We start from the raw sequence: 25,120 nt of genomic DNA, 5'->3' as shown, positions 1-25,120 counted from the left end.
CCAACTGCTTGTTCCGCTCCTTGATCCCAGCGGAAGCAGCAGCAAGGCTGTTAAATAATAATGTAGCTCGCCAGGGCCTGTGTCAACACTGCAGCCTCTGTGTTCATTATCTCGATCGCCACCTTCAAAGCCTAATCCAGTCGTCTGGAGTTCATTTTAACCGATTGCTGGAGGGGAAAACCGGCTGTGGAATGATTGTTGCATCTTAATTTAAAAAAAAAAAAAAACTTATTGGGGACAGGCTGACAGGAGGCCTGTGGCCTACGGGGTATACTCTGCCAAGTGGGGGCGGTCTGCGTGCCGGGCAAGGCTGCTCCCCGACTCGGTGAGGGCTGGGGTCTTCATCACCCCCGCTCGTGGCAGGGATGGAGGTGGAGGCTGGGCTGGGCTGTGCGTGTGCTTTATGTGGCTGGAGCCTCATGTCGCTGCAGAGCCATCCGCTGAGCCTTACAGAGGAGGAAGTGAACCAGAAGTCAGGCCTTGGACTCGTAGTCTGTGGCGTCCGCTCCCCAGCCATGCTGGCCCCTCTGTTGGTCTCTGAACATATCAAAGTCCTTCCCCCCCAGCTGGCCTTTGCCTCTGTTGTTCCCTCTCCCCCTGCCGGGACCACCAGTCCCACAGCTTCCCCTGGGCAGCTCCTTTTCATCACGCAGGTCTCAGCTCAGCTGCCGCCTCCTCAGGGGGACCTGCCCTGATGACTCCAGCAGAGTCACCTTTGCCCCCAGTCATAGTCTTCACACTTCACCTGTTGTGTCATCAGAGCTTTGGGTGTGGCCTGAAATGAGCTCCTTGACCGTTGTCCATTGGCACCCAACTGGGCTGTGAGCAGATGAAAACAGGGCCTGGTCTCTTTCGTTGGCTGGTATGTCCCAGGGCGCAGCTCCGCCGCTTGGCTGGCATTGCTGGGAGAAGGTAAGAACACCCTTCCTCTGCAGGGCAGGTACTCAGGTGGGGCTGACGGGCATGTGCCATGGTGTAGGACCTGTTCTTTCTGGGCAGAAGGTTGAAAATCTGGGCAGGAGGAAGCTCAGGCCTCCTGGGCCAGTTGGAGAAGCATCCAGGAGGAATTGTGCCTTTGAGAAAGCAGGGCAGAGGCCAGACCCAGAGAACGTGGGAAGGGATTTGGGTAAAGGCTGGCCAGAGGGTCTTGTGCACTGGAGGTGGGTCCTGCTCAATAACGGACACTGCTGTAGATCAGAATCGTTTGGACAGTGGGGAGACATATTTGGGTAGGACAGCTGTGTCACACCGAGGTCCAGCCTCTGACCTGCCCCTGCCACAGCCAGCCTTGAGATGTTTCCATGGCAACCGTCTTTTCCCCAGAGCCTCCTTGGTGCAGTTGCAAAAGCAGGGGGTGAAGGCTCCCGGCCCTGCCTGGAAAGCTCCAGAACACAGGGCAGGTTGTGGCAGTGTTCGGGCACCGGGCCTGGCTCCGGCCCGTAGGGCTCTTGTGATGGGTAGTTGGGGCGAGCCTCTCCCATTAGACTCTGGCTCCCCACCCTTGGAGAAGGCTGTCTGGACCACGTCCCCCTCCTCCACATGCCCTGGGTCACACCCCTGTGACTCCCTGCGGCCGCACCGCCATTCTCCTTCACAGCATTGGTCATAGCTGCACATTGACGTTTCAGGGATGGTTATGGGATTAAGGAGACCGCAGCTCTGTAGGGCAGTCCGTGCCTGGTTGGCCCACTGCTCCCATCACAGCCTGGTGCTGAGACCAGGCTGACGCATAGTACTTGCTCAGTGAAGGGCTGTGAAGGACAGAGGGCTTTTTCCTTAGGGAAATGGGCTCTGTCTGTGTGTCTGCTGAGTGGGGAAGGGAGATGTGGGCAGGGGGCTGGCAGAAGACTTGATCGAGCGCTTGATTTTAACCAGCTTTCGAGATTGGCGCCGAGCGGGTGCTATCAGTTACCCCGCCTCCCATTGGTCCCCGGGCGCTGGCCTCCCATCCTGGCACGGATGCCTTTTGTCACTAAGCACACCAGAGAAGACATTTTGGGGTTCCTGGACATCAGTGGCCCTCAGATTTCCCCCGGCCCATCCGCTCACACACCCACCTTCCCCACCCTTAATTTTCACATTTAGTGCCCAAGTTTAGTTTGCATGTATTAGCCGTTGTAAATCTATCATAGCAGTGTGACGCGCTATGCATAATGCATCAGTGGGCTGTATTAGTTTTCTGTCTCCTATCTTATTTATGACATGAAACGGGTGGGAATTTGCAAAAGCGAAACCCAGGCGCAGGGCTTCTTGGGTAACGGTATGCAGATTTGCGTGAGGTCCGAAATATGCGGCAAGTCCTCAGAGGTGGGGAGCTGCGAAGCTGGGGGCCGTGTTCCGGCCGCCTGAGCCCGTGGGTGGTGGTCAGGTCACTCCACCGAGTTCATCTCAGTTCTGCAGTTTTGCCTGAATTTTTTTTTTTTTTTTGCACGTGTGTCATTGTTATTATTGTCATCCTGCCTTTTTTTCAAATTATAAATTGGTGGGTGAACCGAGACATCAGTTTTCTAAAGGTTATGGAGACTTCCCTGGAGGCTCCAACAGCAACAAGTTCCAGGAGGGTAAGAGTTTTCCAGCAGCAGGAAGAATTGAGGTTAGCTGTTCCGAAGAACTTCCTTTTAGGAAGCTCATGAAGGGTGGGGGCGGGGTGGGTTTGGGGATCCTGTGGGGCCGCCTTCCTTGGGGAGCATCGGGAGGCTCAGGGCCGTGGTTGGTGACTCTGCTCCAGGGTGTCTCAGGCCACGTCTTGCGAGGCTGGGGAATGGCTAGGCCCAGGGCTCCCGGCCTCCTCAGCTCACCCAGAAGAGCTTAGATCTTTCTTGGATCCAATATGAGGTCCCTCCTCACCCCCACCGTCTCAGAAGATTTCAGTTGATGAAAGGATTTCATGGTTCTAAAAAGAAATAGTTTGAAGCTGTTGGCTCAGGAACAGGTTCTATGAAGCCATGGAGAAAAGGGAGACAGAGGAGAGAAGGCAGATGAGAGGGGACCTTGTGGAGAGAACAGATGTGGGACTGGAGGTGAGGGGGGTGCAGATGATGGCAGCAGGTGTAGTCTTCTGAGCCCCCACTCCTCCCAGTGCCCCCATCAGTGTCTGTCTGTCCTGCCCTCCACGTAGCCCCTCCAGGTCCCCCTGCCCCTCAGTGGTCACGGTCCCCTCTGAGCCACGCTGCAGGGGTCGGAGAGGACAGACACCAAAGGAGCAGCCCTTGAACCCCCGGGGGCTTGGTAAGGACACACAGAGCCACAGATGGACCTACTGGCTGCCAGGCCTGGGCTGGTTCTTAATACAGTGGGAGCTGAGAGCTGGAGCCCAGAGCCGGACTCTGGGTGTAATCCCGGGTTGAATGAGGTCACACACGCACAGGCCAGTCCAGTGCTTAGTGTGCACTCAAGCGATTATGTGCTGTCATCTTAAGCCTCGCAGCTGGGCTGGGGGAGGGTCTCCGCCATGGGAATCCTCTGGAGAGGCATTCCTAGCTGTCTCTGCTGCCTTGTCTGAGTGAGCTTGGGAGCTGGGCTGGCTGGCTCCGGCCCCTGGCTCCACTGATGGCCTCAGTTTCCCTACCTGTAAATCGGGATAATTACAGAACCTACGCTAGGACTAAGCTTGATGTATGTAAAGCCCAGAGTGAGTGTCAGCAGCTGTGTCATGGTGATTACAGGACTTGGTCAGGATCACAGGGGACACCCAATAGGCGGTAGCGCCAGGATCTCAGGGTGCTTCTGACTCCCGTGGTCCACTGCCTCTGGTAGATGCGTGTACCTGCCTCCTCCCGCAGGGTTGCCAATATTTGCGATCAGCGACAGTATCTCGGTCCCTCCATATTTTCCTACAGGCAAAAGTAAGCTGACTTCTCTGTTTCTTGCTTTCCTTCTGCCCCTCCACGGCCCTCCTCACCTCCTCCCTCCCTCCCACACCAGCTCCTCCCCTCTGCCTGGGCTCTGAGCTGCCCAGGGCTCCTGGCTGTGGCCCTTACATGGCCACTGATGACCAGAGATAAAGAAGCAGCTCTCCCAGAATGCCTGGGGAGAGAAGGGATCCTTGTGGTCTGGGTGGTGAGATGAGACGAGCAGCTGGCTCAGGGCAGGCGCCTGGATGCGGGAGACTCACGCTCAGCTGTGGGGCAGACACATCCGCCACCGAGCCAGGAGGCCAGGAGAGGAGCGAGAGTGTGGCCGGGTGGTGGACCAGGCTTCCTGGGTGCGTTCAGGGAAATCGGGGTGAGGGAAGGGCTCCGGAGCTGTGTGATTGGGTGCACGGGCGTGATCACGTGTGGATGAATGTGACAGCAGACATTGGTTGATTATTTTAATATCATATGGGTCCCTGACTGCAGCTTGAGTCTCGACAGCGTCCAGTAGGGTGCTGGAGGTCTGGGTCAAGCCCAGAACCAATCCCTCCTCCCTGTTGTCCCCCTTGCTCTCTCCCCAGCCCCCACCCCCTCTGGCTGGTCCCCACCTTGTCTTGGTCACGGCCGATCCGAACCTTTCACAGGCCTGCTGCTTCTCCCCGGCGGTCTTGGGAGTGGATGTGTGCGTGTTATTGAGGTGTGGCCCTTCCCAGCACCTGTCATTTACGCCCTGGGGGGAGAGGGCCGGCAGCTGCCTTGGCCCAGCTTCACCTCCGTTGCTGTGGCCAAGGGGAATCTGAGTCCCGGCTGTCCCTGTGTGGGTGGCTCCCCCTCTGGTTAAGCAGGTGCAACGGGTGCTAAGCAGACGCTGTGGGAAGGGGTGGGGGTCCGTGGCAGAGGACCAGGTGAGGCGCCCTGGTCCCTCAGGCAGGACTTACAGGTGTAACCAGGAACTGGGAAGCACAAAGAGAACAAGGCAGCCGCAGTGGGCACCTAGACTCGTTTTCCTGCGTCCTCTCTGCTGGGGATCTTTCCAGATCAAAACTCCCATCACACCTGACTGTGCTTCAGAACCGTCCAGGCTGCCTGTTCCAGTGCCCCCTGGGCCAGGGCAGGGCAGGGCAATGACCAGCACTTCAATCCTTGCACTGGGCACTGGGCTTCAGCAGTGGACCTGCCCCTCTGCTGTGGGGATGGTGGTGGAGGGTATTATGGGCTTGGCAGAGACCACCCACCCCCAGTGAGCTAACCCTATTGAAACTCACTCATCTCAGAGGCTGTTCCAGGCTCCTGACAAGTAGGAATTCATGTAATCTTTACAACAGCCCTATGCGGTGGTTATTACCCCCATTTTAAAGTTGAGAAAACTGAGCCAGGAAGTGATCGAGCTGGGCCTGAACCCTGACAGTCTAGCCCTGCGCTCATGACCTCACTGCCTCTCCCAAGCAGGATACAGATGACAGGATAATCTCAGGCTGGAGCGAGTGTCACACAAGAGGTAAACCAGGTGCGCTGAGCGTGGCCTACTATGTCCAGGACAGGTCACGCCCGCACTGAGCCTCGTTTCCTCTTCTGACCAGAGGCTCAGGGGTCCCACCTCCTCGTGGGGGTTGCAGGGACTCCAGGGGCAGGTACCAGGCAGCCCCCGGCACCTGCTTGTACAGGGCCCGGCTGGAGCAGCTGCTCGGGCAAGGTCATGCAAAGCTGCTTGGTGGCCCCGGTGGCCCACAGCCCGGTCTCCCTCCTCAGCTGTTCATGGAAAGAAAATGCTAAGCTGGCTTGCACAATTGAAGAAAACAAAAGGAAATTAAATAGTACTAATGAGGAGACTATCAGTAGCCCACTCTCTGAGATGCTTTTTATTTCCTACCTCCTCCAGAATAGCTAGAGCATTTTAGTTTCGCTTTGTTTTTAAAGGCAAAATGTCGGCACAGCTACAGCAGGTCAGGCCCCCTGGAGTGGCATTTTCTGTGCCTTCGTCTGGGCTGTGGTTGGGGTGGTAAGGGGGTCAACCCCAACCTCTGTGCCTGCCTTCCTATGTGCTTTGTGACAAGCAGGCTTTAGTGCAGGGAGTTTTAACTTTTGGGGGCCAAGGGTGGTTCACAGACTCTCTTGACATGTCAAAACGGTTGGACATCTTCCTAGGAAAATGTACCCAAGACACATTTTGCACAATCAGTTCCAAAGTGGGTTGGTAAAAGTTTGGGACTGTCCGTCCCTCCTTCCCTTTTACGTTCCCGTGGTGGCCCTGAGCTAGGAGATCCCAGCGCCTGGTGAAGTCTCTCCTTAGTCAGAGATGACCTCGCCACTCCCCCCCCTCCCCCCCTCCCCCCCCCCCCCGCCCTTTACAGTGAGTAAACTGAGAGCCAGAGATACCACCTGGCTTGCTGGTAAGAGGTGGAAGGGAATGCCTCCGTCAGAAATGCATCAGGAAGGACACGTCTGCTGCTGGCACAGGGTCTCTTGGCCTTGACTGGGTCAGGTTCTGGAGGCAGAGTGTTTAGGCATCAGCTGGGGCCCACACGCGGATGTCTATGCGTGGCTCAGAGATTGGTGTGAGCTCTGGAGTCCCAGTAGGGTGACCAGCCGTCCTGGTTTTCCCAGGATGAGGAGTTGGATTTCCAGTGCTACAAATTGGGCCTTCCTGGGCAAACTGGGATCCGTTGGTCAAGTTGGAGTCCTGGCTCCCCTGCCCCCCATTTCCTAAGCACTGTGACTTTGTGAACACCATTCAGTCTCTCAATTTGTTTCCTCAGCTGTGAAACGTTGATAAGAATGAGACAGATAAAGAAAGGAGTTGTTGTGCTAGTTGCCTGTAGAAGATGGACTGTCTGCCTGTCCAGTACGGTAGCTGGAGTGTGACCTCTAGGTGACCAGCCTGTCCTCTGGCAGATGGAGTGGCCCCACACCACTGATGTCTGGAAGCTTCTTTGGTGTCCTGCCTGTTAGATGAGGATGGAATGGTGGTGCCGGGGCATTAAGCGAAGGTGGAGTTGGTGAGCTGCTGGCGAATGTTCTGAGGCTGACCTCTGGGCCCATGATGGTGCCGCCCGGGCCAGCTCGTCACAGGGACACGAGTAGGAAGCAAGAGCCCCTTCACACCCACACCTGCCGAGGTGCTCAACGTGAGAGTGCTGGGGGAGGGCGCTGAGCTTGGAGTCCACAGGTCAGGCCCGTGCCTCGCTGCCCCTGCCCAGCGGGTCACTGGGGCTCGTCGAGTCCCCTTCCGCGTGCGTGTCTCTTTCATAAAGCTCTCTGAGGGTGGAATAGTGCGGCCTGGGAAAGGCCTGGCACACAGGAGGTGCCCAGCAAGCAGCAGCTCTGCCAGCCTTCTGCCATTGCCTTGGTGGCTCCCAGTCCCCGAAAGCAAAAGTATTCCTTCCCGGCTCCTTGGCGTCATTTCAGCTCTAATGACTTTGAATTCTGAGCTGCTCACCCTGGGAATTTATAGAAACTAACCACAGAAGTGTCACTTGGAGGCACATGAATATTGTACGACTGGAGCTTGGGCTGCGTCAGCACTATTTGGGGCAGTATCTCACTCATCCAAACCCTCTGTGCAGATGCGGGGCTGCCATCAGGGGGCGGGAAGTGGTGAAAGCGACAGGACACCGTGCGGGGGCGCAGGACACCTGCTTTCCTCCCAGCTCCCCGACCAGCCCCTGAGTGCAGCCAGCGTGCTTGGGGCCCTCGTGGTGTGAAGCACTGTCCCTTGAGCCTCCCAGCACCCCATAATGCAGATTCTCCTCCGCTCCCCTTTGATAGATGAGAGAGGAGACCCAGGTACCTGGCCAGAGATGAGCTGGGAGCTGGGGGGCAGACCTGGGCCCTCCCCACCAGCTGCCGGTTTTTTTAAAATAACTTTGCCTTTCCCCCCAACTTTTAAAAGAAAATTCAAACTCCAGGAAAGTTGAAAGAATAGGACAATGAATACACATATATTCTTCACCTAGTAAATCAACTGTTAACATTTTGTCATAATTCTCCCTCCACCACTTTATATACATTATGCACACACACATCTTTTTTTTTTTTGCCAAACCATTTAAAAGTCAGTTGGAGACGTCATTACTTTACACCTAAATACTTCAGCGTGGCTCTCCTCCATGACTTTAATAGCATTATCATACTCAGGAATTTAATTAACATCAATATTCTGTTCATATGCACATTTTTCCAGTTGTCCCCAAAGTATATTTCATAGCTTCTCCCCTCAATCCCATCCAGGATCCAGCTGGGACAGCATATTGCATTTGGTTGTCATGTCTTTTTAGTCTCCTTTTGGTCTAGCATAATCCCTCTGCTCTTTTTTTATCCATCCATCCATCCATCCATCCATCCATCCATCCATCCATCCATCCATCTTTCTTTGTCTCCATGAGACTGACTGTTTTGAGAAGTCAAAGCCAGTGTCTTCTAAAAGGTCCCATGATCTGGAATTACCTGATTGTTTCCTCCTGATGGGTATTGAGTGTTTGGCCAGATTCTTGGCCGGATACAACTTCCTTCCGTTGCCTCACCTGAGGCGGCGGGACCTGCAGGCTGGCCTCATCCTTGATCCCTGGGGTAAGCGGGTCCACCAAGTCTCCCCACTGGAAAGGTACAGGTTCCCTTTGTAATTACTGGGTCACCTGCAGGTGATTCTTGGAGAATTTGTGAGTATCCTGTTCCTCAGCAAACTTTCACCCCAAACTTGCATTATTTAGAGTTCTCCTTCCTCCTACTAGACTCCCCCCTTCACTACCACTACAAATGCCTACGTTCTTTTTTAAGTCCAGTGTGCTCTCGTGTACACACGAGATTATTTCTGATGCTCAAATGGTCTCAGATTTGGCCAACAGAAGCTCCTTGGTCCTTGGGTCAGGCCCCATCACTCTTTGAGCACTTCCTTGCTTTTCTGCATTGGGAGCAGTTCTCGGCTCAGCCGCTACTGCTCCCCTGCCCTAATCAGCCATTTCTCCAGGGCGCCCTGTCTGGTTCCCTTTTGTGGGGAACGGTATGTATAAATCAAGGTCTGGGGTGCTCAGTGCTTCTGGGGGGCCACTTTCAGTGGACAGAGCCAAGAAGAACATTCGAGCTTTATAGTGATGCCTCTATTCAAATCCAAGATCGTAGTGCTCCACCCTGACCTTCTCTCTTTCCACACTTGAGTCCTTCCTCGCTGTGAAAACTGTGGTCCTCAAAAATAATGCCAGCGCACTTCGATCGCGCCACTTAGTTTCAGAATTGCTATGCCCTCCCCGTACCCCACCCCCCAGCCTACTAAGGAGAGTTTGGGATTTCTTTGCAGATCTTTTTGTCCTTAAACAAGAACCAAGGGTGTATAGCCAGAGTGCTGCGTTCCCAAACTAGCGGCGTGGATTGTTTTTTGTGTGGGCGTGACCAAGTTCCACTAAAACTTGATTCACCGAAACAGGCAACAGGCTTGTGTAGCCCGAGGACCATTGTTTGCAGCACTCTGGTCTATAGCATTATTCTAACAACAGTTCTCGGTACATGGTAAGCAGCTAGTAAATAGCTGTGTCTGGCCCATGGGGACTGCGTGGGCCGGACGTACTGGGCCTTCCAGAGCCCAGAGGAGGGGCAAGACTGGGCTGGAGGCAGGTGGGCCTTACTCAGGGACAAGTGGCATAGAGGCGATTTAGGGGTAGGGCGGCCCGCTTTCTAGGCCTCCAAGACTGGCCAGGGATTAGAGGAGGGGACCGGGAGTGGGAATTTCCCATTGGGTTGGGGTGCCAGGTGGGCAGCGTTTCACCTGGCCGTGATTGGGAGGATAGGAGAGCTCGATGAGCTGACAGCCTCCTCTGGCAGTTAATTCTGAGCTCCTCTCTGGGCAAGTAACCACGGGCTTTGGAAAACAAAAGTAACGGTAATGGCTTGTCAGCTCTGAGCCCAGTGGGCAGCAAGGGCTGGGCTTCCCCGAAGCCTGCCCCCACCCGGGGTGCTACGCTCAGCTCCCTCAGCCCCCCTCAGGCACCCATGATGTCAGTGTGTGACCTGCTCCTGTCCTGTGTGCCCAGGAGGCCCAGCCAGTACTGCCGAGACCTGGCTCTGTGAGCCGGCTCCTGGCATGGGGAGGGGTTCTGGGGAGCGCAGAGAGAATCGAGGAGTGAGAGGCTGGGGCTGCTGTGCTGTCGTTCACATGCCCCCCTGCTCTTTCCTGCACCCGCCTTACCGTTGGAGGTAGTGGGCTTGCACAGGCCTGTGCAAATTCTCTTGGGCCTGGAGACAGACTTGTTACACCTCTGGAGACATGAGCCTGGATTTCCACTGCCGACTTCTCTTTTCATTAGATTCTGACAGCAGCACACAGGGATGGCTGACTGCAAATTCAGGGGCAGCTTTCCGTAGTTCCCGGCCTCTCGGTTTCAGTGACGTTTGGCTTTTTCAGAGGCAGGAAATGCTTCTCACTTTTCTGCAGGAGCCGGGCAGGAGTCTCCCCACACACGTGTGAGCTCACGTCCACCTTCCTGTTGGTGCGTGTGTTTGCGCATTCGTGTACAAGTATGTGAGAGCTGCTTTTGGAAAAGTCTGCAGACAAAGCATGTTGGACGCCCCCTTCCCTCCTGCTGCCCCATCCGTTCATCCGTCTGCTCACTGATGATGGGCACTGTGGGAAGTCGGGTTGGGCCTCAGTGTCTCATCTGTGTTTGGGGTGGGTGGTTCCTTGTTGGGCCTTTCCTGGCAAGGCCCCTCGGGAAGGTGTCCTGTGTGAACCCGGTGTTCTGCCTGCCTCTGGGCCTCAAGAAAGTTGTCTCCAGTGCAGGCTGCTTCAGGAAGATAGCAACCTCCCCCGTCACCCCCACCTAAGTTTTCCTTGAAGGATTCACCTCTCAAGAAAGGAGAATTGGAAACCGGCACTGCCAGGGCTATGGGCAGCAGACTTGGAGTGAAAGGCCGGAGAGATGGCAATTCCACCCCTCCCCTCACACTGCATGGACTGGGCCCAGCTTTGTGGAGGCTGAGAGGGGGCTTGGCCTCTCCCCCAATCCCAGAGGCTTCCTGGCTTAGCCTCCAGCACCTGGGCCTTCACTGGGGTGAGGGCAGGGTGCTGAGGAGAGAGAAGCAGAGACCCCCCCCAGGAGCCCCTAGTCTGAGCCCCCGATCTGAGAGAGGAAATAGCTCCCTGTCTTCTGCGTATGCCCCTGTGAGCCCCCACTTTGATGGAGACCATGTGTGCCTGTCCTTGGTGAAGTCTGAGAGGGAGCTACGGGTTCTGCTTTTGGGGTCCCTCCATTAAGGGGCAAGTGGTAGAACCTTGCCTTCTGAGAGCAGCATATTGCTCTGCCTCTCCCTACCCTTCTTCTGGGGACCCTCGGCTTTCCTGTTCCCCCAGTCCTCCAGCCACCCTGCCCCGGGCCGCAGAGCTCAGCCATCAGGGAGTGACTCAGAAAAAGCAATTTCGTTGGCCATCTCACAGTCCTGCCCTCCTGGGAATGAGCTCTGAGTTCATTGGCTTGGCTCCCCATAGAGCCCCTCTTCCCCCCCAGCTTCTTTATCTTGGTGGGAAACCTCTTGGTGATTTGAGCCAGGATGGAGTTGGAGCTGAGGTCTGGGCTGGAGCGACTCTGCGGCAAAAGAAACGGAGTCCTCCTACTGCTACGTACTTCGTGCTCCGTAAGCCCATGTGAGGCCCAGAATTCCAGCTTCCTGCCATACCACTGTCAAACTGAACTTCTTTCAAAGGTACCCCTGATCACATATATCACTTAGCAGCCCAGCCCTCTCCAGCACTTACGTATAATCAAACTCTTCACCAGGGACTTCAAGGCAGCTGGCATCACCTGTCCCCACTTCTCCCACCTCTGCCTGACCATCGTGCTCCCCAACACTAACCACCTTTCTGTTTCTCAAACATGGCAAGCGCATTCCTGCCCCAGGGCCTTTGCACCTGCTGTGCCCTCTGCCTGGAATGCCCTCCCCCTCTACCATGCCATCATCCCAGGGCTGATTCCTTCACATTGTTTGTATCTCTGACTAAATTCTCCCTCCTAGAGAGAACTTCACTGGCTACCTAATCTTAACGGATCCCAATATTTTTTTCGGTGCAGTGGTTATTATTATTTTGGAGTAATCTTTATCTGTTCATTTCAATTATCTCTGTGCTGAGAACATCCACGCCACAAGAGCAGACCCCTTGGGGATCTCATTCATCATTATTTTCCCAGACCCATGCCAGGCACATAGTAGGAGCTCAAGAACATCTACCGAATGAAAGAGACCTTATTTGGAACTGAGCCTGTGCCGAGCTCCCCCTCACTCAGGTCCCCATAATCCTCATGACAGCTTCCACTTACAAGTGGGGAATCTTGAGGTCCAAGCCTATGAGGTTATTGAGGAAATGAGATTTAATAGCAGGTCTTATAACAAAACACATGCTCTGACCAACATCTTCCTGCAGTTGTGGGCTTCTATGCTCTTTATGGAAAAAATGGAAACAACAGAAAACGGAAGAGGAGGAAACTGACCAGGTACTGCCCCCAGAATAATCCTGTGTGCAGGTTTTTCTTCCCCTGTCCCTCCTCCTCCCCCCATTTTGGATGTAGCCTTTCTTTTTCTTGTTTCCTTTTTGCATTCACTACTATAATATTCACATTTTTTTTACATCCATCACCTGGTTTCTGTAAACATAATTTGGAATGGATGTAGGACGGTCCAGCAAGTGGCTACGTCAGAGTTACCTGACTGTCCCCAACAGTTGGGCATTTAGGTTCTTTCTCGTTTGCTGTGCTGGCGTTGTCATCGATGGACCGTAATTGTCCATCCATTCAGTCTTTGCCCGGATTTTACTGTGCACTGGTCCCTGTGCTGAGCAGGGTGGTCCTGAAGGGTCTGGGGTTCAGTGTCTGTCCTTGGAGTTCACAGTCCAGGGTAGGAGGCAGCTGAGCACAGCCACAGAGCGGTGTAGGATCACCAGGTGGGACAGGGTATGGCAAGCAGATGGAAGTGGCTGGTGCAAGTGCGGTTGGGGGTGCCTCATGGAAAAGGGACAGCACCCTGGCGGGGAGTGTTCAGATGCTGAAAAGCTGTTCCCAGGAGGACCGTGGGTGATTCACGTTGCAGACAAATCATCGCAAGGGTGGAGGAGTGGCAGCGTGGTGTGTCATGAGCGTCCTTTTGTCCCAGGCTTTGACTGGCCTGGAGTGGAGGGAGTCTGCCAGGAAGGGCACGAATTGAGGCAGAGCTGGGGCCTGGAATGCTGTGTTAAAGAACGTGGACTTGTTCCTTCAGTGGATGGGACGCCTGACCGTTTGTTTCCCCTCTTTAAAAAAGAGTTTGTTTTATTTTTTAAAGATTGAAATGATACAGACACCTATAAAAAAAATCAAATAATGTGGTTTATCCTGAAAGGGCCTTACCCCTCTCCATCCCCAGTCCTGCCTCATGGGAGAAAATACTTTCACCTGTTTTGTTTTTAAACCACCCGGTACCTTCCTCATGATACTAACTTGTCTGCTCTGCTCGTTCTTGATTTATTAATTTTTGGACATTACGCGTGGCCTCCCTGCTGTGAAAGATGAGGCTTCGGCTCACACCACCTGCCTCCCTTCCCAGGAGTCCTCTATGTTGCCTTCCTAACTTTAGAAGTAAGCTGCTGCTTCCGCTCACTGACTTTTGGCTCTGTCTTTCCCTCGTGTCCCAGTGGCGTGCTAGAGCCGGGTCCTGTCAACTCCTGAGAGCCAAGTGTGCGTGACTCTTCCCCTGCTCCTTGTTCAGTGAGGTCGTGTGGGTAGCTTGAGATTTGGCCCCGTTAGAAGTGTTTACACTGTGGGAAGCGGCAGACACGATGGCCAGAATGCCCCTGCCAGTTGTCAGACAGTTATCAACACGCCACTGCCGGGCTCCCGAGGTTTCCTTCCAACCTGACTCTGGTGCAGGCAGCAGCTGGATTAGCAGCTGGATCGGGCCCCCAGAGGCTTGGCTGGCAGGTCCGCCCAGCACCTTCCCCCTCCTCTGTGCCGTAGCAAAGCTTCGAGGCGCACCAGGACGAGGCCGTGAGCGTGACACACATGGTGAAAGCGGGCAGCGGCGTCTGGATGGCCTTCTCCTCCGGCTCTTCCATCCGCCTCTTCCACACGGAGACGCTGGAGCACCTGCAGGAAATCAACATCGCCACCAGGACCACCTTCCTCCTGCCAGGTGAGGCTGCAGCAGGGGCCTTGTGCCCGGCTGTCCTGGGCCTGCGGAGGGACGGAGCTGACATGGGCGGAGCAGCTTCCATGGCCAGGCAGAGGTGCGTCCTGGCCAGCCCACCTCGTTAACCTTCAAGGCCGCTGTGGGTCAGCCTTGAAAACTGGTCCTCCGGCAGGGGAAGTGCCGGGGCCCGGATTCGAACCCAGGCCTGTCCTTTGGAAGCCTGTCTTGCCGTCGTTCTGTGCCCCCTCTCACTGCAGCAGCGAGTGAGGCTCTGAGCTCAGGGGACTGTCCCAAGTCGGGCGGCTGCTAAAAAGCCACTCTAGGTGGGAACCCAGGCCTGTCTATACCTACCACATCTCAAGTTGCCCCAAAACCTAATTCTGCCTCAGATCACCTTCAGGCTGAAGTGAAGGGAAAGAAAGAAGGCCAACCCTGGGGCTCTTTACTGAGAGGTTTTTCTAAGAAAGGCAACTGTATCTCTTAGCTTGTTGGTCAGGATTTGGAGGCACAGGGAGGTTCAAGGGGTTGGATGGCACCCCCTTGGGGCCTGCCCTTTCTCCTGCATAGCTGTTTGTGAGACATGGTGGAGAGGATTAACGTCAGAGGTCACCTAACACCCCGCCCCGCCCCATGTCTGTCAGAGGCCAAGGTGGAATTGGCTCCAGGCATCTCCCTTACCATTTGCTGCCCAAGATGCCACCCAGGACCCTAAGGGCTGTACTGGGGTGGAGCCAGGGCAGATGCCCGCTCAGGACCCATTCCTATCCCCAGATGGCTTTAGATCAGGCTATAGCTTGCCTTGCTTCCCTGCTTGGCCCAGCGTCCATCAGACAGACAGACTGACCACAGGCTGGTCTGGGAGGACAAAGGGACTGTCTTGTCCAAGCATTGCAGGTTGGGGTGGGTTCGGCAGCTGGGAATGCTGAAGGGCACTGGGGCCTGGGACACAGAGCAGGCATGGCAGGCGGTGGGGCTTGGGCGGGGGGGAGGCTGGAGCGAATTATTACAAGGAATCAAGCAGATGGGCTGTGGCGGGGACTGGAAGTGGCTGTGTGCTGAGTCGGGGGACTGAGCTCCCTGTCTGACAAGGCTGGGCCAAAGGCAGGCATGCCAGCCAGCCCCTCGGGGGTCATGCATGCCTCTGTCGTACCCCAGAGACCTGGTCCCTGACGCCAGGTAGAGTGCCCAGAAATCATCCTGGCTCCTGCTTCCTCCCGGCCAGTCACGGCTGTCCTTGAGTTTGGACTCGTGGCCATAGGGCGTGATGGTTACTAACACCAAGACCAATAGTAATAATCTATGGTAACTGCTAGTCTGTCACGAGCCCTGCAGTGAGCTCGGTCTCAAGCACTTTACCTGCAGGATCTCGTTTCATCATAACCCCACAAGGTGGGGATTGTCCCCATTGCACAGATGCAGAAACTGAGGTTTGTTCAGCAGGTGAAGTGGCTTGTCTGTGGTCATGCAGCTGGCCAGAGGCAGGACTGTGAGTCACATCAGGTCAGACTCATTTCAGAGTCCCACTTTGTAATGGGGGGGAAGAGATGGCTTCAGAAGTGGCTGGAGTCCTGGCTTGGCCCCCATGGGGTCTCTTTGCCTCTCAGTGCCTCTGGTCCCTGTATGACAGGAGATGGATTCTGGTTCTGGGTAATGCCATCTGGGTAAAGCATGGGAAGACACCTCACCTGGAGTGTGGAAGGTGCCCCAGGAGAAGAAATGCTTCCCTAACATGCTCTCCGGAGTGTGGTAGGGGGCTTGCGGGACCTGTGTTATGGGTCTGTTCTTTCTTTCGTTTTATAGCTTCAGTTTCATTGTATTTCGTAGGATTTAGCCATTATACAAAGTAAATCCATTTTAACTATGATAAACATGTCTCTGTATCACAAAAACATTTCCACATTCATGCTGATAGCTAAATTATTGCAAGTTAGTGGAACAACAACAAAAAACCCAGATAATCTATAGGCCTTCCTGGTCTTCTCATCTCATCTGTGGGGGTAAGCGCGAGTGAGAGGAAGAATCGAGGTAATCAAGTGGTCAGAGGCCAGGTTTGTGCACAGACCTGGCTGCAGGTGGAAAAACAGCAGCTCCCACCGACACAACTCTGACTCACTGCGTGTGTTTAAAGTGCGTTTTCACCACCATTGACTGATTCTTTGCAGTTACCCTTTGAAAAAGGAAGGGTGTTCATCATTGCTCTGATTATTTTAGAGCCAGGTAAACTGAGGCCCAGCAGTGGTTACACTGCTGATGAGACCGAGCCAGGACTTGAATTCCAGCTGTCTCACAGACTTGGTGTGCCGTGTCCCCCTTCCTGGGTCTCCGTTTCCCCATCTGTACAATGAGGGCCTGGGATTTGAGTCAGAGTTTGGCCATGCCGTGGAGGGCCGACCAGAGCCTAGCGTGGGGCCAGCCCTGCTGGGGTCCCGGCTCTGGCGCTTCGAGCCCTGTGCCTGGGAGTGAGTGGGGAACCTCTCTGCTCCTTGGTCCCTGCCTTTCAGGGAGGTGTGGGCCGTATCTGAGACAGTGCAATCCTGGCGTGAGCCAGTTTCAGCCCCGATGGTGGCGTTTACTGCCATCATCCCCATCTTACCTTCTTGGCCATCCCTATCTCCTGTCACATTGGCCCCTCGTCGGCCATGCATGTCCTCCGGGGCTCCTTGCTCACACCCTGCCTTCTGAGGCGGTGCCCTTCCCACTGTATCAGCTACAAGAACAGACAGAAGCTACCTCTCCGCTTGCTGGACCTCCTTGGGACTGGGTCCCGGGTGCATCTTGGGTGGAGGCTGAGGTTCCCAGGGTAGGGCTTCCCGAAGGTCCCCAGGAGTTACTGCCCTGGGCCTCCTTGCCAGGCCTGACTGTTCCTGCAGTAACACTCAGGAGCCTAGGGCCTGCCAGGCCAGGACCCCCCAAACCCGAGGGGAGCTGGCCTGGAGCCAGCCCTAGACAGAGGGAGCTTCAATCCACCCCACCTGTGCCCTGGTGGGAGACCAACAGAGCAGCACTCTTAAATTCTTTATTAGAGATATTTTAAAAAGGCTTTTAAATAGTTTTTTTCCCCCCATACAACCAAATGAAATAATTGCATAGTTAGTAGTAAATTTGCTTCTCCTTTAGCGTGGATTTTTTTAAGGGAACGTTAAAAATTTATCATGCTTCCTTCCCTTCCCCCCAACCCCAACCCCTGTCTTCCACTCATGCACCCGACTGGTATTAATGCATTTTTGAACCTGAACGCCCTCCCCTTCTTAACTAGACAGGTCATTAATAAAATGTTCTCCGAGAGCCTGAGCTTTTTAAAGTTGTATATCTCCAGATAGATGGCTTGGGTGAATTGAATACTGCTGCATTAAGTCTCTGTGATAAAATATTTATCCACCATTAGAATTTTTTTTTTTTCTTTTGGACTGTTTGTGAAGTGCCTGGCTCTTTCCTCAAGGCAGGGGGGGGGAGAAGGAAGGGCCCAAGAATGAGTCTGCTGGTGAAATCCTTTCTCAATTCCGGCCTCTCTTTCGGTTTCTCGCTGCCTTTCTTTCATTTGTTGGGTTTCAACTGTCCAGGGGGAGCGCAAAGATGTAGGGGCTTCAGGAAATAGTCTCTCGCTGGTCTCTAGGCCCCGGGGGCCCTGGAAAAGGAGGTGAGGCACTCGAGATGAAAGATTTGCCACTGTTGCCTGTCTTGGTGCTATTATTTTTGTGGGTTTATGGCTCTGGTGGAGCGATCTTAAGACATTAGAGTCCAGGTCCTTTTAATAATCACAGCTGTTATCTTAATAGCCTCCATTTATTGATTGTATACTACGAGCTGAGAGCTGTGCTCAACTATGTATATATATTATATCTACATACCATATATATGCATATATAATATTTCTAATCATCATAAAATTGATCTAGGTGGGTTGGTTTGTAATACTCATTGATCAAGGATAGAAAGCGATTTGTCAGTTCATACAGCTAGTAAGTGACATCAACACCCATGTCCTTTTTCACTTCTCTACTTTCATTCATTCTTTCATTCACTCATTCACTCATTCACTCATACTTTTTGAGTGTCCACCAGGAGCCAGGGTGTTCAGCGAGGAGTTGGGGGGCGTGGACTTTGGGCTCACAGATACGCTGCTGCCCTCGTGAAACTTACATGTGGGGCAGCAAACAGTAAATACACAAAGAGAAAAATAGGTTAGTTACAGACCTTGGCCAAGGCCAGGAAGGGAAGCCAGCTGGTGACAAGAGGGAGCTCGCAGCCTGAGCCTCCTGCACCCTGATTTCCTGAGGGCTGCAAGGCTTTCCTGCCGTGTTTCCCCGAACACAAGACCTCACCGGGAAATAAGCCCTAGCATGATTTTTCAGGAGGACATCCCCTGAACATAAGCCCTCATGTGTCTTTTGGAGCAAACCATAATATAAGACCTGGGTTTATTTTTAGGGAAACACAGTAGTAGTTTGGAGTCTTGCACTTTCTGGATTGACTGGGGAAGAGTCCCAGCTCCATGGACACCCAGAGATTGTTTGTGAAGTAGCCCCCGTTGTCAAGTGACAAACTGGCTTTTTCCCCCGTGTGGTTCGCCTTTCCACATTGACTCAGCTCTGTGAATATGACTGTTTCAGTTTGCCTCACGTCGCCAGACTCATACATCCCCCCGCCCGCTGACAGCTGCCTTGGATGTCTAATGCGCATCTTAAACACATCCTGTAGAGCTCGTGGACTTCCACCCCCAGCCTGCCCCCCCATCGCAGTCAACGGTACAGCCACGTACGCAGCTGCTCCAGACAAAGGCCCTTGGAGTTGTCCTTGATTCCTTGCCTCTCTCCTCCCACTGTACTCTGTCAACAGCTCTGTCGTTCTGCTTCAAAACAGACCTCGAACCTGTTGGCGTCTCATTACCTCCCTGCCACCACTGTGTCTCGGCCGCCACCGTCTCTGCTTCATGGATCCCCTTGCTCCCCGCCCCTCCCCTATCGTGCACCACACTGCAGCTGAAACACTCCTCTAAAATCGGGTCTATCGCTCACCTGCTTAGACCTTCCGGGAGCGTCTCATCGTGCTCAGCATGAATGGTCCCAGCCTTTCCCTGACCCTTCCACTCTTCTGGTCATCTCGAGTTTGCCTGGTCCTTCAGTTGTACTGGCTTCGGGCTATTCCACCGAACCCGCTAAGCTCCTTCTGGTCGTAGGGCCTTTGCGTGTGCTGTCTTCCGGGCTTTGGCTCAGGTCTTGGTGTGGCTGCCTTTTGCTTGTCGTCTGATCTCACATCCTCACATCTGCCTTCCCCTCCTTCCGGGAGGCAGAAAACCCAGGACTGCTCACACCTGCTCTCTGCCCCACCCCCATGGGAATCTTCTGCCTAGCAGTTATGTTCCTTGCTTATGTTTTCGTTTTCTCTTTCTCCTCTCCAGGGCTGCCCCAATATGGTAGCCACTATTAAAATGCAACGAAATGATAAATGTAGTGTCTCTGTCCCACTGGCCACATTTTAATTGCTCAGTAGCCACATGTGGTTAATGGCTACCTAAGTGGACAGTGTCATAGAGAACATTGGCATTATACCAGAAAGTTCTAGAGTGTTTGCTCCTCAAGGGCAGAACTTTGTATATGTGTGTGTGGGGTCCCACTGTGCTTCCAGCACTGAGTGCAGAGTGCCGCACACAGTAGGCACCAGAGGACGTCTGGGGGTGCCAACAAGGCTGTGTGACCCCACGGTGGAAACCCTGCTTCCTGTGTGCCTGGATTCCCACCCTGCTCCTCTGAGACTGTTTGCTCTGCAGAGGAAGCCCATACGCCTACACGTCTGGACCCGAAGCAGTTTGTGCAAGAGGGGGAGGCAATAGAAGCACAGGCTATGATAAGCAGCACACCTGAGCTCGGCTCCCCCCACTGCACTCCCCAGCTGGGCAGACTCTTTGGACCTTAATATCCTCATCTGGGAAATGGGCGTAACATCCGTGTCTTGCATGCCTCTCAGCTGTTGCCAAGCTGACGTCAGACGAGAGCACGTACATTGCATGCTTTAGACACTCCAAAGCGATGATTCTCAGAGTGTGGTCCCTGGACCAGCAGCATCAGCGCCGCCTGTGAACTTGCTAGAAATGTGGTTTGGGGCCGCACCTCTGGGCTTGGCCCCTCAGTTGTGAGTGCTCCTGGTGGTGCTGATGCATTACCAGGTCTAGAACCACATCTCTTAGCATCACTTCACATGTTACCTGGCATTGTCATTGCCATGACATGCAGCATGAATTTGAATTTCCTTTGAAGGGAGAATAAGCCCCTCTCAGTAGGGCAGAAGGAGGCAGGCAAGAAGCGAGACGGCCTTCTGGAAAGGCAGGAGTCTGCTCCCAGCCTCTCCCTCATACTTGTTCCCATCGACCGGAATTGTTAGCCGTGGAGCCGGAATGATAACGGCCGATGGCGCCTTTCCCAGTGCATCATGTGCCGGGCACTGGCTTCAGTGATTTACATTCACTGACTCATTTCATCCTCAGACAAGGCTATGAAATGTCCTCCTTGTCCCCTCTTGCCAGTGAGGAAACCGTGGCACAGAGAGGGTTAGGGACTGGCCCTGGGTCACGTAGCCAGGAAGTGGCCAAGCTCGGGTTTGAACCCAGAGCCCTGCTCTCGGTCACTGTGCTGTGCAGCCCACACTGTTTCCTCCCTGCCATCGCTTTTTGCTAAAATGAAGAGAGCACCCAGGGGATGGCCAAGGAGGACTAATCTGGATTGACATCAAAAACATGCCAGTTCCTACCACTGCGTTGTCCATTTCACTGTCAGGTGCAATGCCCTCGCTGGAGGAAGGGCCCACCTGGCACACTGGAAACCGAGGGGCTGTGCCCCGGCCAACTTGCCTTGTCTCGTATCCTCTCTGGCCCCTCCCCATGCGTCCTGTCACACCAGTATCCTTTTCACCCTCAAACCCACGCCTTCCCAGGCCTCCCTGGCTTCACTCCCCAGCTGGCTGGCTGTGGCCCCGGCATGGGCCGCCCTGGGCCTACGCTTTGTGCCAGATAACCCAGCCACTGCGCGTGGGAAGCTCTTAGGGGCCTGCACGTGCTCTGTGGCATTGCCTCATTGCATCTTCGTGGCAGTCCCACGTCACACACATGGGAGGAAACAGGCTGGGTGAGGGGAGCACTCAGCTTGGGGACCCAGGGGCAGACCTCAGCCGGGTCAGCCTCCCAAGCCCCAGGTCTTAACCACACCCCATCCAGCTTCTTGCTTGTCTCGCGGGAGGAGCCTGGACTGTGCCATTTCCTCACCTTGGGGTGGCCCCCAGAACCCACTGCCGTCCCCCAAGGAGGGTGTGCTGCTCACGCTGACCTCTCTCTCTGCAGGCCAGAAGCACCTGTGTGTCACCAGTCTCCTGATCTGCCAGGGTCTGCTCTGGGTGGGTACCGACCAGGGTGTCATCGTCCTGCTACCTGTACCTCGGCTGGAAGGCATCCCTAAGATCACAGGTGAGGTTCCGGGAGCCAGTCTTGGTAGGTCCCGGGAGGCAGCTGCAGATGGCCGGGGGGTTGGTGACTGTTGTGCCCAGATGTTATGCTCTATTCTGATATGGGGGCTGCCTATTCTCCAATGTTCTCTGTCATCATAGGCAGATGGTGGCACAAGGCAATTAAATCATCCCAGCCCCACAGTCTCCCACCTCCTTTCCGAGTCTCAACTTCCCAGTCTGGTAAATGGGCACAGAAATGCGTATTGGCCAGATTGTTTGAGGACTGGCTGAGACACCTGACTAATGGCAGAGGCTCTCCTGGGCCCCTTCTGCCCCTTCCCCACTGTAGCTTCAAAATGTCCAGGCTCCAGAGACAGAACTAGCTGAGGGCTCCTGCGGATGGGGTCCATGGGCAAATGTGTGTGCATGGATTAGAGGAAGGTGTGCCCTGAGCTGTGGCACTGGGGCTCAGGAGAATTAGGGCAGGGGCAGGGAGTGCCCCGCAGCCCTGGGCCTCTCTCTGCCTCTGTAGATGACAAAGTGGCCTCCTCTAGCTGCTGCTGGAGAGCAGGGGTGAGTGGAGTGGTGGGGGCAGAGCCCTGAGGGCAGGCCAGCCCCCACCAGATCTTGAGCTCTCCGCTAATGAAGACTCTTCCTAAATTCTGAGATTTCCTGTTTTCCTCATCACCTGGGTCATGCTGTTCATCCCAGGCTTGGTCCTGGGGTTGCAGGATGTATCAGGCAGAGACTCTACCCCCAAGGAGCTGACAGTTTGCTGGGGCAGCTGTAGTCCAGGGTGACGTGTGCTGAGATGGCAGATGCCTGGGGAGTGGGGTCACAGAGATAGGGGCGTCAGCTCTCCGTGGGTGGATTCCAGAAGGACGCACCATGGAGGAGCTTGAACAGGGCCTCCAGGATGAGTTGTAGAATCAGGTGGATGGGAAAGGCGCTGAGATGTGGAGATGACCCGGGCAGGGAGGTCCGGGAGCTTTCACACCGAGGATCCCCACGTGGTTTAGAAGGTCACTCCTGTTCTCCTGCTCCTTCTCCCCATAGAAAGTAGCCCAGGAGCATGGGAGCGCCCTCCCCCAGACCCGTGGCCTTCTGGGAAGGTTCTGACATAGATTACAGTTACAAACAAACAAACAACCAGAATGTTCTCCCAGAGACACGTGTGGGTGCCTCGCTTAAAGCTCTGGGCTTTCGGGCCTCTTCCCTCTGCCCCATTTCTGCAGGGAAAGGCATGGTCTCCCTCAACGGTCACTGTGGGCCTGTGGCCTTCCTGGCCGTGGCTACCAGCATCTTGGCCCTCGACATCCTGCGGAGTGACCAGGAAGAGGCCGAGGGCCCAAGGGCCGAGGAGGACAAGCCAGACGGGCAGGCTCATGAGCCAGCGGCCGCGCCCTCAGGCCACGTGGGCCGAGAGCTGACCCGCAAGAAGGGCATCCTTCTGCAGTACCGCCTGCGCTCCACGGCCCATCTCCCGGGCCCGCTGCTCTCCATGCGGGAGCCGGTGCCCACGGACGGCTCCGCCCTGGAGCACAGCGAGGAGGACGGCTCCATCTATGAGATGGCTGATGACCCTGACGTCTGGGTGCGCAGCCGGCCCTGTGCCCGTGACGCCCACCGCAAGGAGATCTGCTCCATGGCCATCATCTCCGGCGGGCAGGGCTACCGCAACTTCGGCAGTGCCTCGGGTGTCAGCGGGAGGCAGGCCCCATGTGGGGAGATGGACAGCACCCTCCTTATCTGGCAGGTGCCTTTGACGCTATAGCCCCCACCCAAGGGTGCACAGCTGCAGCCATGCCGGGCTCTCGGCCTGCTGTGGGGCCTGCAGGACCTCCAGGGTCCCCCAGGGAGCGCTGGGTGGATTTGCCTTCCAGGGGTCGGCACGGGTCTACGCGGATGCGCCTGGATCGCCAGGAACTACGTTGGCAAAGCAGAGGAAACCCTCTTCCTTTTTTTAAAAAAAATTCAGAGTGTTTCAGGGAGGGGTTTGGGGTTGGGGTGAGGGAGGACACCTCCGGAGGAAATGGCCTTTTTAAAAACAAACAAACAGAAAAATCCCGCAAAACCTTATAACTGCCTGGCAAGCCCAGCTTTTCTTGTCCGGGCCGAGTGGGGCTCAGGCAGCCACGCACCCGTCCTGGAAAAGTGTGTGCGTGTGCATGTATGAGAGCGTGTGGGATGGTGTGTGAATATATATATATAAATACGTATATATGGTGTATATTATCTGTGTATAAAGTCTGTACATATTGGAGCTCTGGGAGATGCTGGAATAAAAGGCAAGAATAATGTCAGTGCTTGGATTGAGGTTTTGTTTTTGAGATGTGATAGGGAAAGAGAGAGAGCAGCTGTCACTAGATAGGGATTGTTCTGGAACCAAGGGCGACACCACCCTCAGTAGGCGTCACCGAAGCCAGGCATCAGGAAGACCCTGCCACAAGAACAGGCCCTAGTACTGGGCTGTCCGACACGGTCGCCATTGGTCACATGTGGCTATTTAATTTTTAAAATGAATTGTATTAAGTTAAAGTTAAATAAAATGACCGATTCAATTCCCCAGTCCCATTAGCCACATTTCTAGTGTGGCTTGAACAGCCCCACGAGGTGAGTGCCAACTATTGGACAACACAGAGATAACTGCTTCCCTCCTCCCAGAACATACCCTTCTGCTCCATAAAGGGCTCTTGGGAGCTTCATTTCTGAATATTTTTTGAAGAAAAGGCATGGTGCCCCTAGCTCTGGAATGGTGTGGCGACAGGACGCCTTGGCTCTGCCAACCGGGGTGCAAGGAAGCTGAGGGCTTCACTGCGTGGAAGATGGAGCCTGGGGCTGTTACTGTGGGCAACAGAGTGAGGTGGGCCGGGGGCTAAGGTCCCTGGGTCTGAGACAGGGTGGAGTGAGTTGCAGATGGTGGGAGCAGAGCCCAGGCTGTGGGGGTATTGGCGGGGCGGGCTGCTCGGGGCCGTGGCTTCTCTCTTGGCTCAGTCCCCATCCTCAGAGTTCTAGAGCTGCCTGCAGGGAAAACAACAAAACCCAACCCACCACCCAGAAGAGAAGCGTTTCCTTCATCTTCCCACCCATCCACCCGTCTCTCATCTTTTTGCATGTCTGTCCACCCACCCCTACCTATCTGTCTGTCCTCCCTTCCACACGCATCAACGGCAGCAGCACCCGGTTTCACAGAGAAGGAAAGCAGGGCTCAGCAGAGATGGGAAGCAAACCTCTTAACTGGACCTGGCCTCGCAGCTTGATAAACCTCCGTGTAATGCTCAGGGAACCCAGCGGGAAGAGCCACCATGGAGAGGGCGTTTCAGCTGGGTCCTAACAACTGGCAGATCACACCCACTGGACGAGTCATTCACACCTTTTGCAAACCCCTTGAGCTCCTGCTAGACTCAGGTACTACCGTGTTACCTCGAAAATAAGACCTAACCGGAAATTAAGCCCTAGCATGATTTTTCAGGAGGACATCCCCTGAACATAAGCCCTCATGCGTCTTTTGGAGCAAAACTTCATACAAGACTCGGTCTCATTTTCAGGGGAACACGGTAAGTTTGTGTTCATTGTCGGAACCAGGGAAGTGAGGAAGGCAGCCACCATCCCTGCCCCCAGGAAGTGCACAGGGCAAGGCAGGCGTAAGTGCCAGTCGGGGAAGGCTTGGGGGAGGGCAAGGGTGTGCAGAGAGG

General features: G+C 54.7%; 1 protein-coding gene across 14 annotated transcripts in view; it reads left to right on the top strand.

Moving 5' to 3' along the window:
* The window catches only part of ARHGEF10L (Rho guanine nucleotide exchange factor 10 like), a 133,721-nt gene extending 109,993 nt beyond the window's left edge, over positions 1-23,728 (top strand). For all 14 annotated transcript variants that reach the window (XM_081056132.1, XM_081056131.1, XM_081056142.1 and 11 more), the window contains 3 exons: positions 13,820-13,994; positions 21,322-21,444; positions 22,661-23,728. In XM_081056132.1, the coding sequence (XP_080912258.1) occupies positions 13,820-13,994; positions 21,322-21,444; positions 22,661-23,199 (837 nt within the window). In that variant the 3' untranslated portion in view covers positions 23,200-23,728. The remainder of the gene's footprint in view (positions 1-13,819; positions 13,995-21,321; positions 21,445-22,660) is intronic.
* The last annotated feature ends 1,392 nt before the right edge of the window (positions 23,729-25,120 follow it).

This window comes from Rhinolophus hipposideros, assembly GCF_964194185.1.
Source record: "Rhinolophus hipposideros genome assembly, chromosome: 8".
NCBI classification, from domain to species: Eukaryota; Metazoa; Chordata; class Mammalia; order Chiroptera; family Rhinolophidae; genus Rhinolophus; species Rhinolophus hipposideros.
This window is presented reverse-complemented; position numbering and strand designations above follow the sequence as displayed.